Genomic DNA, 15,325 nt, shown 5'->3' on the forward strand with positions numbered 1-15,325 from the left:
TTAATGGCCAAATATGTCTTGTGTATGATAATTGTAACAGATTTTGGTAGACGCGACGCGCAAGAATCTAATTTAAATACAATACGATTTACATAAAGGGGGTATCCATATCGATGCATAATGTGAAAAAAATAAATATTTCATATATTTTCATGTATTCTGATCGTGTAGGAATCACGCACCAATTTCTTGGAAAACGTTCTTATAAAAATACCAAAGCTTTTCTATTAAGTAACATTGAAGTTAGAACGCTTTACGCTTAGTCATCGGTAATAAAGTGTTTTTGGTGTCTATAATGATTGGTTATCTTTAAATTTAAGGAAAAATTCGTTGCATTAAAAACAATACTTTCATTTCGGGTGGCGTAAAGTCGGAGACTATAACAATGTAATTAGAATGTATTCTTATGAAAACTTTATAAGCATGTAGTGTTATTATTGGTTCTCAAAATTGGTTTGATTTGAGTCGACATTATGATGCACGAAGATGGTAATATCCTCGAGATAGGTTAGAAGCTTACGAATATAATATTTATATATACAAACTGTGTGTATACGTGTAAACAATAATAGTACTACAATTTTTTTTTTAAAGATCTACATAAAAACTGGCATTGAAATTAGTGTCAAGATTTTTTTTAATTTACTATCCAAAACTTAACCTACTAAATTGTCCTATGATAGGATATATTTATGTATAAAATAAATGTAACTGTTGTTATGTACATATAATCCATGCTTTAATTTGTTTGCTTTCCCTAAACCATGATCGAATTTGTCGTTTAGTTTCGAATTCGTTTCTTACGGATTAGCTGTTGCAATCATTCAATACAACAGGTAAGTAGCTGTTTAAACACATTAAGTTAACCTTCAGTTAATCACTATTTACTTTAAACAAGCTATCGATCTATTGAAAAGACAGTCTTGAAATTACTAAGTCTATAAAGATTACATTAGTAGTTATGTTATGTATTGTATGTTTGTATTATGTATTATGTTTGATTTGTTTTTCTTTGTATTATTTTGATTTAATTCAACTATGAAATATATGTATTTTCGGATATACTTAGATTTTAAGTGTTATTAGTATTTTTTTTTTATTATTTTTTATTCCATGGAGACAAATGTTTATATAAAGAACCCATAACCTTGAAACATCTCGTCAACGGGAACAAACAAATAAGCACTAAGAATACGACAAAGTTCTGTATGTATACAAATATTTGTTCCGAGCAGCAATCGAACACTCAATGAATGAAGAGTACACGACCACTATTCAAATCAATTCGTCGTAATTCAAAGCAACTTCAGAAGGCTAACGAACAAAATAAACTTGCTCCTCGAGTAGAGCTATTCTTAAATCGAAACTCACCGCAAAGCACGATCGTGAAACGGAGATGACATGCGATATTCACTTTAAGAATTATTACATTTATACCCCAAGTTAGTTTGATCTTTTTGACAGACGGGCCAGTGGTGAGAAACAGAAAATATTACGTATATAACAGTCGACGGAACGATGGAATGCGTAATTTAAATTTCTATTTAAATTTAACTTTGAAGCAATAATATATAACAGAAAAGTCTTAAAATTTTCGGATAACGCTTGAATCTTTAGGAACTTTTGTATTATATGTATTTTTTTTAATATTTTTACATTTTTTAAAATCATTACATTAACAAAATAATATATTCGTCATTGCAAAGTTATGTCGATCAGAAAAATTTACATCTGTCAAAAAGATCAAGCTATCTTGTTCAGGGTATAAATAAACCAAGCATCAAGATAGTGCATCAGTGTCTCATACCAAGTGAGCTGGTACAGAATAGCTATGGTTGTATACATTGTTTATTTATTACTTAGCTTTTTATTTGATGGATTGTATTGTCAAAAAAAACTCGCTCCTTTTTGTTGTAAATTTTATTATTGAATGAAATGCATCGCTAGTGAAAATATTTTTATCTCATGCAATTTATAAGTATCCAATTCTTGTTATTTATTTTAAAATAGAAATTCTCTAGAGTTAGTTTGTTTAAAGGGTTTGTACTGTAGTGGTCTCACGATAACTAAATAAGTCAAATGTATTTGATAATAAAGATATTTAAAAACGGAATATTCGTATTTTATTTTTATGTAGAGTGAAAAACTGTCTCATTGGTTATTTTTTTACACACACATAGGACAACTTTCTTTCTCCAAAACACAGACCAGAATTAAATATTTTGATGTAACCGACTACACAATTCGTTCTATATTAAAAATACGCTCCTCCGCAATAATAAACTAAATAAAAATGTCTACCTGATGCGGAGTCTGAACCTAAAAAACCTTGGGATCTGCGGCCTCATAAGCTGTAGCCATTAGACTGAAGATGCTGTCAAGCTTAACGATACTGCCCACATATTAATGTTCGTCGCGGGTTTTTTCTTTTGTTAGAAAATACAAATATGAGTAATGAATACAGGTTAATGACATTTTATCATATAAACGGTATGCCTACATATATTGTTTTTATTAAGATAAATCCTGGAGCGAAAACTTATCCGGGGAGCCCAAGAGTTTAAATTCTCGCGATATCAGTTCGATTAAAATTTTATAGAACCGCATTTCTCGCTAAATCGTTGTTGCATTTGAATCTAAGCACTAAATACTAAAATTACCTATTCTCTCAGGTGACCTAGATTAGTCTCCACTCTGACGCGTCGAGGCGTTCGTTCCCACAATAGTAATACGTCAGTGCGACCACCTACTGTCTTGTGGTTACATGGAATTGTATAGCACTATACACATGTGTCGTTTTCTCGGGGATCCTCTGATATATCTCACGTCCTCTGTGAAAGGTCGGAAGTTGACGTTTCGGTTATGTTGCTTAATCAACGATAATTTCCTTAATGTTTGGACTATATTGTTGAGTTGTTTTATTAATTTGTATTGTTTTGCATTGAATCTATATCTTATGATTTGAATATATAAGTATAGTAGTAAGAAAAATAAAACTAACATCAGTATTTTAACGGTTCAGTTAATTAACCGTACACTTAAAATGTTCAATATTCCTCTCACGTTTTCTGATGTTTAAATAAGTAAGGTCCTACAGACAATTACAACTCAGATACATAATCCTGAATAGCGCCTGGAATACTAAATCCCTGATGTCGAAACAGCCTTCAATTTCATCGGGAACAATTTAAGACTTATTTCGTAAATTTTAATTGTACTGTGAGTTTAAAGTAAAATCAAGAAATCTTGTTAACAATGCAGATATCATAATTATTATATATATTATTTTAATATAAGTAAGTTAATATGTGTTCTATTTGTGTTTATTATATTAACGACAAAGTTGTAAAATTAATTGTAAAAGTATAATGTAGATTGTTTGATACATTATTTAGGACTTTATAATATTGCTAAGATTACAAGTTCTACCATCCAAATGAGAAGAGATATATCTCGACCTCCTGAAATGAACCTCATCCTAACTTTTAAATTAAGGTCATTCCGTGAATCCCTAAAGAATTACAACAAAATTTAAGCGAGGAAGGTTTTCAAATACCCACGTCTCGACTTGCATCAGTAACGCTGGGTGTGGTTGTAGCTCCATCTATTATCACAAGTTTGGGTGAAGTACACTAAATTTACCTCTCAACCCTTGGGGTCGAGACCGCCCACAGACGCGGATTATGGAGGATTCGCTCCAACCTTGTTTATAATGGCCATGGAAATTGATTTAGATGCTCTGAAGACTTAATTTTAAGAACTTTAGTCTGAGATCCTTTGTACTTTCGCTAGATTAGTCGCGTATATTATTTTGTAGAGGATTTCGAGTAACCTTTCTCATTTATCGTTTAAGTAGGTGGGACGCGCTTTGTTTGTGGTTACGCTTGGATTATAATGAACTAAACAAACTCATAATTAAACAGTAAGCTGTTTAAGTTTATTACGTGGGTGAAACGATTTCATAGTACCAGGATTTTAGAAGTTACGAGGAAATGATTCGCTGTTAGTTTTAGACGGTGATATTAAGCAGAAAAGGTATTCAGTATTTAATGGTAATACATAATATATTTACGAATCGATGAAGTTATCACGATTATCGATTTTGTTAAAATAGGTTCAAATAACACAGAATATTTTTATATATTTATTCAATCGTTTTGGAATCGACATTTGAAATCGATATCGTATCGAACAGTGTGAAAACGCCATACGACAACCTATAAAAGGAACGTAAAAAAAAACAAAATCAATAATTTATTGTAATTTAACAACCCAATAACGAGGTTTTATGTCCATTACACGACTTAAATTTTGAACAAAGCATTTTCTTATTTGCCACTTATTGCTCCAACTTTCCCGAACCAAAGCCGGTATTGTAGTAATAAAAACTTTTTTCATTACAAGAGCTTATTGAAAATAACAATGTCACAGGAGAGCATATTTTGTGGCATTTCTCTTAAGTCGAGCCATTCGAGAAAAATGTTCGTATTTTATTCTTCTCTGATAATGTAGAACAGGCGAACTTATACCAATACTGATACTGGGAACTATAAATATTTTTATAGACAATTAATAATTCTATACGTTTTCTATACCTACATCTAAAACATTTTATATCTATTCTACGATTCGTAATAAATAAATTCCCTAACTTACTGTATGACTAGCATAAAAGTGAGGTTTTATTTGAAATCTTTTATGAAATAAAATCTATTTTATTAGGAAGTAGTTTGTACTAATAAAATACTTTTTTTAGTATTCATAAGCGAATATATGAAAATGAGTGTCTGGAAACAATTGTATACCTAATATTAGCTTGTTTAATGGGGCATAAATTGAATACTTCTGTATATCTCAAATTTAATTTTTAATACATACTTTTTGGCTCAATTTTCATCAACTTATAAAAACAATTATTTATAAATTTCTTTATTAAATTTTCAATTAAGTTATCGCAATATTGAGCTCAAGACTTGTTCCTCTGCGAGTCAATAATTTGGAATCATCTAAAGACGAGGGTAGCTCGGTGTCTTTAGTTTCAGGAAGTAAATAACAAAAAATTATCCCAATCAAACCAAGTACTCCGAATACAGCACCCGACGCATTTTCCGGTAAAGAGTTTATAAGAGGTGCAGTGATTTGACCAACTCTTGACAATACTGATAAAAAACCTAGCACAGAATTTCTAACTGACGTAGGAAACAGTTCAACTGTAAAAAGGAAGGCGATTATGAATGACATGAAAAAGAAACAATTACAAATGCAACTGATGACAACCCGAATCCAACTCAAGTGCATCGGAACACATATACTGAGAAGCATGAAAGTACCGGAAAGAATAATGGTTATCATCAGAAATGTTCTCCTGTTTAAAAGCTTAAGTAAAAATACTGCAGCTATCGAGCCTGGCACCAATAAGGCACCAGATATTGCAACATTGATGTGAATGTCTCCACTCATTTTTCCAATATATTGAGACACGCCATAATAACCCATACCGCAGAGAAAATATATTACTGACATATAAAGCACGTTCATCGTTATTTTTTTGTGTTTGAATATCTGCCAAAACTTAATCTGTTTCCGCGTTTTCGTTGAGTGCTGTGCGTGATATTCTTCTATTTGTTCTCTGATATTGTCACTAGATATTCCATTGCTAAAAAAATATTGCATGTAACAAAAATTTAAGATTAAAAACTATGTAAAAACAGTATTTTTTTGGCAAACATCATGGTTTGTTTGTATGTGGATATCTCAAATATTGATAAATCTATTACTGATTTATATGAATATCCGAAAAAAAATTGAGCTTTAATAAAATAAACTGTTTCTCAATGAAATTCATACTACTAGAAAAATATTTGATATTATTTTAATAAATTGAAATACTTACAAAATTGCAATTTTTTCCATAACTGTAACAGCTTCATCAATACGACCACTATCCATCAGCCATTTCGGTGATTCCATTGTTAACCATCTCAAGGTTACGTAGAAGAAAACAGGAATCGATAGGGCCAGTTGAAAATCATCGCAGTGACGCAACAAATATGATATTCCAGGTAAAGTCATGTGACTGATATTTATTGGTAAGTGAAAGAGCGCGGTAACTATTTCTCTATGCTTCAACCCGCTGTATTCTATACACAGGACATAGGCTGTAATCATAGCGCCGCCTGTACCGATACCCTCAATATTTTGCATGAATATGTAAGCAGTGGCCGAAGGCATAGCGCTTACTAAGCAACCAGACACAGCTAAGATAAGACAGCTCATTGTAAACATCGAAAGTCGACCATATCTGCAAAGAATATAATTAAAGAAATTCATTAAAACACATTCATCCTCCTGCCCTTATCCCAATTTTACTTGGGGTCGGCGCAGCATGTCTTCTTCTTCCATACTTCTCTGTCGGACGTCATCTCACTAGTAATATTCTTTCTAACCATATTGTCTTTCACACAATCCATCCATCGTTTCTTGGGTCGTCCCCTACCTCTATATCCATCCACATCCATTTTCAAAACCTTTCTCACAACATGGTCCTCATTCCTCCGCATAACGTGCCCATACCAAGACAGCCGGTTTCCAGATAGCTTCTCGGTTACCGGTGCCACTTTCAAACTTCCTCTTATGTACTCATTCCTTACTCTATCCATTTGCATTAAAACACATTAATATATGTAAATCCAAAATATATGGAAAAAACTACTTCTACCAAATGTTAATTTTTTTAGTACTTAAATAGTGTATGTGCTATTTTTGTACAACAATAGATTTAATTAAGCTACGTTAAAGTGTTGCATAAAATTAACGAATAGGTAGACATTATTCAAATAGTGCTTTTAGCAGCTATTTTGTACGTAATAATGTAACTAACTTATCTGACAAGAATCCAAAGATCAGAGCGCCGACTAACAATCCAACATACATCATGCTTTGCGAAAAGCTAATTAGCCAAATGCTTTCGCAATATAATCCAAATTTAGTTTGCATTGTTTCAGCAAACACGCTTCTGTCCCACAGTGGGTCGTCGCATGGACATGAATTCTTTGATGAATTCCTTCCAATGCATATATAGTCCATAGGCGGTGACAGGAACAGCAAATTCAATACATGCCAGAAGATTGGTATTTTACTTGAAAATATTAATAAGAACAGGTAGTAATGATATTTCGATACGTCATTAAATTGTTTTTCAATTGGATTGTGAAGTATTATATTTTTAATTTTTGCCATTTAAACAAATGTTTATCAAAGAGTGTCAGGCAAAATCGAGCTGGTTTCGATAAATATGACAAGCTATGCACTACAGAGGAGTATAATTCGCGGTTTTAATAATAACTTTTCCTGTGAATACGTTTATTTTCATAGAACTGAATTTGATCGTGGAAGCTTTCCTTGTGATAATAAACATTTATTTATGTTATTTTAAAGTTACAATTCTATTATTATAATTTTATACGATTTTCCTGATATCGTTGAAAACAAAAAACGACCAGTTCATACAAAAGCCTCTTAAATAATCTAAAGTTTGGTGAACTCCGTACAACAAAACTTACATTTTCAAACTTTGTACCTCTTGTTGTTAGATAGCTTATGATATAATGAACATTAATTCATTTATCATTCGGTTACAATCTTATTATCTGGATAAAGACCTGTCCAAAAATATCTTTAAACTTCAACACGCCTTTATCATCGAGGGTTTCTTTAGTAAGCAACGGCCTTTATTTAAATATAATAAGTTCTTAAGAATGTTTAAAAGGTGTACCAACTTTTTAATTTAAATTTTTACCATCCATCCATAAATTTTCATTCGATGATCTGGTTCCATCAACTAACTGATTAAACATGTCTTATAAACTATAACAAAACAAGCTAACTAGTGTCTACGTAGATGGAGTAGCGGTACCATAAAAGGGAGCTTAAAGGAGGCGGAGCAGCTGTACATGGTTACAAAAATTTATGTTTCTTTGTAACCATTCGTAATTTATTAAACTAACTTAAAACTATGTGAATTTTACCACTAACGTTCAATAATTCAAGGTTCATGTTGAATAATTAAAAAATAATTATATATTATTATATATATTATATTATTATATATTGTTATTATAGGTATATACGGTTATCATTAAAAAGAGACATTTAAATCACACAGCCGTATCAAATAATGCCTTCACAGATTATTCCATAAACAGAAATAGAAGATAACGTAGTATTACGTTATAAACTAATTAAGCAACTCTTTGAATTCAGTTTTCAATAAATAAATCTAAAAACAAAAAAGAAAGACGTATTTTTCAACATACATTCGCTAAAGTAACTTTTTCTATGTAAGTGTATTTTCAAAAACGAATCAAACATATCTTTGAAAACTTAACTGAGCCATTCAATTGAATTGTACGGTAAACTATTGCTCGCATATATATAGTAATGACACCTTAAATAAATATTACTTAGAAAATGTGTTGAATTGATTTCACCAAAACGTAAAAAGATTTTGTCTCTCGGACTATTTGAGGGTCATAAAAATATGTTAAGTGGCTTCACGTTATTGCCTTATAGATATATTCATTAAAAGCATAATTATTCCGAATATTATCAAAGCACTTTACAATATAATGAGAGTCGATTCAATGTAGAATTGCAAATTTTTACTTAGAACCAAATAAATGACTTTGAAAAAACTTTGTAATCAGTAGGATACATAAAACAAAATAATTAAAATATATTACTTATAGTTATCCGGAAGATAAAATTGAGAAAAGGCTGAAGCGATTTTGATAGCGAAAAACTTGATTTTGCTAAGTCTCTCTGAATATAAAACTACTTGACACGTCGGAATCGGTAATCAAATTACTAAATCACACACAAAAACACTTTTTATCAGAATAGAATTGTTATTTTATCGATGTATTCGAGAAATTATTTTTTTTGATATTACGGAAAACATATGGACATTATGGACTATGTAGCGTCTTATAGTATAGTGTGTACGGAGTGGGAGTCTTTATGTGAAGCCAATATATCACTAACGGTGACATTTCACTCGTGTTTTGGGTTATTAATATAATGTTCAGTATTATGTCAGATTAGCAGTACACTTCATGTTATGTTTGTGTATTACTAGCGTGCTAGCCTGAATCAGTTAATAGTAATAAATGGAAAATGTTGATGTAAGGTCTCCTCACTTCTTCAGACAAGGACACAACTGAGATGAAACACAAAAAGAAGTTACGAGAATACAAAATCAGATGTACAAGGTGCATTTAGATATAATATTCTTCATAATATTTAGTCATGATAATGAAAAAAAAATTAACTCATAAATGGGTATATTATTGTTAAGTCATTAGTTAGCGTATTTGTAGATTAAGGCTTTAAATTTTAGATTGTGTTGGACCTAGATTAAAACAAAATGGCACCTGGAAAGCGGAGACCAATACGGTTAAGCAACAAAAGCGAATGCAACATCAAAATGAACTTCAGAACAATGCGATTTTTAAGGCATTTGCTGTCTCCCATAACCACTCTGTGAACCAGCTTTCGTCGGCGATGTTTCATAACTGATATGACCTGGATACCTTCAAGAAAAGAGCCTTCTTATACCTCAAAGGCTGGCAACACACTTGCAAACCTGGAGCAGTGGTGTTAGATTAAAAAAGAATAAATTCGATTTACATTTTTATATAAAACTACTTTTTGACCGTATTCTATATGCTCATGCATCGTCCACAAAATGTGTTGAAACTTTGCACAGTTGTGTTTGTCATTTACGTAAAAGTTTCAGTCGTGACACTATCAACGTAATATAATTGGTGCGATGGAATTATGGGACCATTTTTACAAAAACCAAGAGATATCGTTGAACTTGCTTTTGCTGTATAATATTATTATTTATTAAATATCAGATGTAATAAATTAATTCCAATCTTGTAAACAATTAAATGACAAGGGAAAATATGTTATCAAAATTCCCATGTGAAACTAAAACAATAACCAGAAATAAATTAAAATAATTTTATATAAAACAAGATACAATAAAAAGAAAAGTGAAAGAGAGGGAAGAGCTCAGCATAACGCTTTCTCCATACTTGACAATTGCCTTTTTTAGGCAAACGGACCACCTGATGGTAAGTGGTCACCCCCGCCCATAGACAATGGCGTTTTAAGAAATATTAACCATTTTTAACATCGCACATGCGACACCAACCTTGGGAACTAAGATATTATGTCACTTGTGCCTTGGTCACACTGACTCGCTTACCCTTCAAATCGAAACACAACAATACTTAGTACTGCTGCTTGGTGGTAGAATATATGATAAGTGGTTGGTACTTCACTCTACCATCTTTGTATCCTCTTGCTTTCATAATATGATTAATTCTGTTACATTAGGACTGTACTCCCGATAGGAATGCTAAACTTTATTTTTCTACTTATTATTTATTTAATATAGGTATACACACTAGCAAATGACCTGATGGTATGTGGTCGCTACCGCCCATAGACATAAGCACTGTTAGAAATATTAACAATCCCTTCATCGCCTAAGCGCAACCAACCTTGGGAACTATGATTTTCCTTTACTCACATAAACAGCCAGAAAACTATACTTAGCATTGCGGTGTTCTACCAACCAGCAACAAAATATTGTAGTTTGGAGGGAACGTAATGTGATGAATTAGTTTTGTACATTATTTATTGTCTTCCTTATAAACTTAGAGAAAAGTTATTAACACTACTAACGTTGACTTCTAAGTTTCACAAATTAGACCCTTCTACTTTGTCATTGCTAACTTTGCCTTGTTATCTTGTCTTTCAGTCTAAAGGGTAAATGAGTATGTGAAGTTCAACGCACGAACGTAAGTTGTTATTCACATTTCGGTAATTTCAGGGGGATAATGAATCAAAATCAAAGATCAAAGAAATCAAAATCGAAATATATTTTAATGATAAGGCTTTTACAAGCACTATTGAATCGTCATTTAACAAACTATATTAAGCGAAGCTACCGCCGGTTGCAGATTCTACCGAGAAAAACTGGCAAGAATCTCAGTAGTTACTATTTTAAAAATACTAAATATTTAATAATATTTAAAATACAAAATGATGTTAGTTAAATAAAATTATATGTGTATATAATATATTCCACTTGGAAGTCAACAAGTATTAGCTCCACGCTTTTTTATTATCCATCTGGTTAATATTCCTTACAGAGCATGCTTACTATTGTTAGATACCATTATATCAATATTGCGCCCAAAGAAATTACGAAAACATAAATTAAAAACCCAGTGCCCGTAAGAGATGTAAAACTTTCTATTAGAGATGTACCATTAAGACTAGCAAACGTATTTTCAATACATTGCTCTTCGATTCGACCTTTCAATTCCTACTCTAATCGCGTCCAAAGAAGTTTCACTTCGAAAATATAGACCGCGCGTAACTTACTGCACGTGGTAGCGAAACTTGTGTGTCAGATGCGTTACATTCTAACTTTACATAGTTCGACCTTGAGATTCTACTTTCATTGCGCACTAAGATATTAAAATTAAATTATGTTAAAAGAAAAATCACTTAAGAGTTTATTTCTGCATACGCTTGTACACACAAAATGTGTTTGGTTGTTTTCTCTTGTTATTTAATACCACTCTAAGCGCATTGTTTAACTAAAACATTACCGTATAGAAAAAATAGAGATAATAATTTAACGTTTAATTAATTAATTAATGTCCGAAAATTCACAACAGCGCGATTTTTAAGACATTTTCTGCCTCGCACAACCACTCTGTGGAACCAGCTTTCGCCGACGGTTTTTCCGAACCGATACGACTTGGGAACCTTCAAGAAAAGAGCGTACTCTTTTCTGAAAGGCCGGCATCGCACCTGCAAGCCCCCCGGTGTTGCAGATGTCCATGGGCGGTGGTAGTCACTTTCCATCAGGTGAGCCTCCTGCTCGTTTGCCACCTATGACATAAAAAAAAAAAAAGAAAAACATTTAATTTGATTAAGTTCATTAAAATAGATTAGCAGTGAGCAAATACGTCGACACAAAACAGTTTCCATAACCACAGAGCATCATACCGATTGTCATTACGGCATACAAATTATTCCCCGTATTCTTAGTTGTACCAATAGATATTTAAAATCAAAAAGCGCAAATAGTCCTGTACACTCTACAAGATACGAGTAAGTACATAATAAAGATGACGTCATCCTGACCGATTAAATTCATGGCGCTCAAACTCAAGGGAGACTAACCAAGTACGCAGGACATAATAGTGTACAAGTATGTGCGTTAACACAGATGAAATCTTTTCCCTCACTTTTGCAATCGGATGAGGCGGCAAATCCGACACAAACGGAAAGGGTTGAGGCGTAGTCCAATGTCTTTACGTGATAACTGGGACACGGAAGTATACACACTTCAACTTCATGACTTCGTACTGTTACTGAGAATTTTTCGATAAAAAAAACCTTTACTAAAGATTACCATTAACTAAAAATATATATTACACATATTGATTTTTATTTATTTTTTGAGATTTACTTTAGTTAAAGTAGCCTATGTTTTTAGAGAAGCTCTTGTATGTAAAACATTTACAGCTTGCGTGATCTCAATTTTTGTGAACTTAATAATTATAGTGAAAACATTCCATTTTAAATACTCAAAATATATCGCCTGACCTACATCGCGATTATTACTAAGGAATATTATTAATAGACCGCCGGAATTCCAAGAACGGATGGCCGAGTATTCATTTTAATCATTCGCTATTCTAAATAACTTACGGATGACTTCAATTCCGATTCTATTGATTTGTCTGGACAAATTATCATTATATACTATAAAGCAAAGTCGCTTACCGCTGTCTGTCCCTATGTATGCTTAGATTTTTAAAATTACACAACGGATTTTGATGCGGTTTTTTTTAATAGATAGATTGATTCAAGAGGAAGGTTTATATGTACAATACATGGACAATATAGTAGAGAAACATCGATAATTTAAAAGGTTTCTAAAGTGATGTCGTAAATAATAAACATTTTTTGCGCTTACATTGCAAACGCTGGCTGAACCCTACGAGATAGAACAAAATAATGTGCGACCGTATAGTACACCACCTTACAAAACACCAACACCTACACCTTTTAAAAAGGTCTTCAAAAAAGTCCGTAATTTAATATGTCTATTTCTTAACCAACCCAAGACATTGTCGCATCTGTGATGGACATAAGCGTCTCTCAAGGGGCACCAAAGCTCCCTCCACCGTGACTGGTGGTACATACGTATACATTTTCGTATGTATTTATATTATTATATATATTTCTATGTATATTGTGTAAGATTAAATCATTTTTTTCTGTACAATTCATAATTCAATTAATTTTATTTTGCACATTCACAAACATCATTTCCTGTACTTCCCAAGTTTTACATTTAACATAAAGCCCGCCTTTGTTACAATATATAATATAATTGTTTTGTGAAAATTTACTTGACAATGCGTTTTATTATTACTAAACAAATATTCATGGAGGAGATATTAATGCAATATTATAATCAAATGGTCTGTCTGTAACAAAGAAGCATATTATAAACGGAGGGTCAGGAGACGAACAATTAATTATGTAGTGTTGAGCGCACCGCCATTTCAATAGCGATAATGGCCTGTGTGCGCGGAGCTTTACAATCGCCGCCCAATAAAATTAAGTGATTTACAGCACTTTATTTTAGGTTTAGGTTTCTTGATGACATCTTGTTTCTTATGAAATTTAACAAAGCTTCGTTATGTTATGTTTAATAATTCAGAAATATAGATTTGTTCATTTTAATGTTATAATAATAATACATTATAAACGTGAATAAATTGATTCGGAAATAATGTCTGTGTATGCTTAGATCATTAAAATTACACAAAATCCGTTGTGTAATTTTAAAGATCTAAGCATACACAGGGACAGACAGCGGTAAGTGACTTGGTTTTATATTATGTAATGAAGATATACATGTACATAAAATAAATATATAAACAGTTATCAAATCTTTAATGTAAAATGACCTGTCTTTCGAGTGCAAATTCTATTACTGATTAAGTAATATTCTATTACTAATTACTGATATGAAAGTTAATCAACCTGGATGAAGGTAACAGGAGATGTTTAAATTCAAATAACCTATAACACGAATTCAATTATTTTAACTATTCTACAACAAAAAATCCAAATGACAAATTGATTTAATTTTTCTCCCAACTATTATGAAAAGTAATAAAACACAACAAGGCATTTAATTCATTCTTAAATCCCAAGTCGCAATCTGGTATTTTTCGAAGTGTAAGTTAATAAAATAAATAATTAATTAATATTCGATTTAAGGCATATATAAGGCATCTCAATGCGCCCATTAATATTGGCGCTGTAATATATCTAACTAACTAATCCTTAGAGAACCACGCGTTACCTACTTTAAAAAGTACGAAGTTACTTCCTTTTCTTTTAACTACTCTAGCTCGCTCATCTTATAAGCCGGAATTATAAAATACTAAATTGTACTATTACGTTAGAATAATAAGTTACAGGTAGGACAATAGCCAAAGCTACAGGTCTAGAAAACATTTGCTATAAAATGAATATAGAGTACATCACTCACGTTACTGTTCCATCATCAAACAACGGTTTGGGATAACTAAAAAACCTAACGAAGTCGGAACCGGTTATTTTAAATATATAAAATGCCTACTAGCGAATATTTGGACCGGAAAAATAAAACTCTTCGATGTTATGTAAAATATGTTCTTCGAAACGTAATTCATTTTTTTTAATTATATGTGATAATTAAATAAAATAAATAAATACTCTAAGTAACTTAATATGAAAATTTTAGTTGATATTTTATTCATAAAAAAAATCTAAAGTCGAAATATTATTTAATCAACGTTTCTTATAAGAATGTTTGAATCGGCAAAACAGAGGATTCGGTTTATTATAAAGCAAACACCGGTTCGGATAGATTATACCGAGAAGAACCGACAAATTTTACAATCGACCACTCATTTTAGTGAAATGGGAGTTTCGGAAAAAATATCTCACTTCGTTTTTTTAATACAAATAAATAAATAACTTAAAAAGTTGTTCCTACCTCGCACAAAATAAAGAAGATGGCATAATCATTGACCATGTTCTTTATTTATGAATCTTTTATCATTTATCAAAGATCTATTAACTTAGTATCGTAGTGTTCCTTTGCTTTGAAGGTCGAGATAGCCATTGTAACTAAAAGCATAAGAGACATACATATGTATAACATTTTCCA

At 31.7% G+C, this 15,325-nt stretch overlaps 1 protein-coding gene across 1 annotated transcript; it reads right to left on the reverse strand.

The window, feature by feature from the left end:
* Nucleotides 1-4,869: 4,869 nt before the first annotated feature.
* LOC113397101 (organic cation transporter protein-like) lies at nt 4,870-7,209 on the reverse strand. The gene is made up of 3 exons (XM_064218151.1): nt 6,881-7,209; nt 5,894-6,301; nt 4,870-5,656 (listed from the first exon to the last, which is right to left on the reverse strand). Exons 1-3 carry the CDS (start codon nt 7,084-7,086, stop codon nt 4,945-4,947), a joined length of 1,326 nt encoding a protein of 441 aa, XP_064074221.1. The 5' UTR covers nt 7,087-7,209; the 3' UTR covers nt 4,870-4,944.
* Nucleotides 7,210-15,325: the final 8,116 nt, after the last annotated feature.

The sequence above is a fragment of the Vanessa tameamea genome, chromosome 3 (genome assembly GCF_037043105.1).
Source record: "Vanessa tameamea isolate UH-Manoa-2023 chromosome 3, ilVanTame1 primary haplotype, whole genome shotgun sequence".
Lineage (NCBI taxonomy): Eukaryota > Metazoa > Arthropoda > Insecta > Lepidoptera > Nymphalidae > Vanessa > Vanessa tameamea.